At 54.4% G+C, this 1,378-nt stretch overlaps 1 protein-coding gene across 1 annotated transcript in view; it reads left to right on the top strand.

The window, feature by feature from the left end:
• MEDAG (mesenteric estrogen dependent adipogenesis) overlaps positions 1-1,378 on the top strand; it is a 14,186-nt gene extending 12,808 nt beyond the window's left edge. Inside the window, exon 5 of the mRNA XM_011360192.2 lies at positions 268-1,378. Coding sequence (XP_011358494.1) covers positions 268-389 — 122 coding nt within the window. The 3' untranslated portion in view covers positions 390-1,378. The remainder of the gene's footprint in view (positions 1-267) is intronic.

Raw genomic sequence — 1,378 nt, 5'->3', positions numbered from 1 at the left:
CCACCTCCTTCTCAAAAACCGACCTCTGACCCTACTGTGGGCCTTTTGTCATCAAGCGAGAAAGAGTTCACGCAACTCACTGCGGATCGCCTCCCGCCCATGGGGGAGCAAACGGCCACCCGTGTCCTGGCAGCAAAGCACGAGCCGTAGGTGTGGCCTTGGCGTGTGTCCGAGGAAGCCGGGACCCCTGGGACCGTGACGCGGCGTGAGCTCTGTCGGTTTGCTTCGGTTTCCCTCGACGGTAACGGCCCGCTTTCCTTCCTCCAGGTTCCATAGACGAAGTTTTTAACTGCAGCCTGTCACCCAGAGCTTCCTTGACGGGGCCTCTGTTGGAAGAACTGCCGTTTCCGGTTTTGGAATCTGAGGAGACTCCCAACCCATTTCTCTGATCGGCCCGAACATTTCGCGGTTTCTCCAGGCCTGGGCCAGGGCTGAAGGTCGAGGGGACACCAGTAGGGGTGGGAGGCAGGCCCTCCTCCCCGTCGTCCTCCTGCCTCCCGCTTCCGTGGGTGCCCCCTGGCAGGCCCCAGAAGCTGACTTCAGGAGGGGGCGGGGCCTCTGGCCCTGTGGCCGGGAGGGTCCCCTCCTCTGAACACGTCCCCAGAGAGGCAGAGGGAGCGGCAGGGTCCTGCCACCCAGAGTGCCTTGCTCGGGACCCTGGCCGCTGGAGCGGGCTCACTGGGCGCTGGCTCCTGGTGCCTCGTGAATCAGGTCGGGACACCCTCATCTGGACCGAGACCCAGCCGGCATGGCGTCAAACCCGGCTGGGCAAAAATGCCTGTGACACCTTTCGCTGGATGGCAAGGATGCTTCTCATCCTGCCTATCGGGTCTCTTAGGAGAGCCACTCCCGGTAAGGTTTGCCGACCAATTCGCCACTCGCTGCCTAAAATTTGGACTCCCTTGGCCTCCCTCTTAACCAAGAAGCCGGGTGATGCGGTACCAAGCGGTACAGGGGAGGGATAATGCATAGAGCAGTGTCCTCTTTATGGAAAACACATTATGTCGGTTGGGTATTTTAAGTAATCCTACCACTAAAAGCAAAATAGGGGAAAACTCTGACGTGACCATAATACATTGTTACGTCCGTGCGATGTTTCTCATCTCATAGCCACAAAAGAATTCTTCAAAAAGAAAAAAAAAAAAATCATCGTATCCACATATAAAACCTGCATGAATGAATCACTAGGTTCATCCTCACCTATGTGACGATGAGGATGACTCATGGGTCTTGGTATACGTTTTCTATCCTTTCAAAAAAAGTCTGATTTTCGATAGCACTACCAGTTGTACTTTTTTTATATTTGAAATGTTATGTACTATCTCCGTGCAATTAAACCCTGTCTCGTCATTCAACAGAGAACTGATTAAATCTGTGA

The sequence above is a fragment of the Pteropus vampyrus genome, unplaced genomic scaffold (assembly GCF_000151845.1).
Source record: "Pteropus vampyrus isolate Shadow unplaced genomic scaffold, Pvam_2.0 Scaffold52, whole genome shotgun sequence".
NCBI classification, from domain to species: domain Eukaryota; kingdom Metazoa; phylum Chordata; class Mammalia; order Chiroptera; family Pteropodidae; genus Pteropus; species Pteropus vampyrus.
This window is presented reverse-complemented; position numbering and strand designations above follow the sequence as displayed.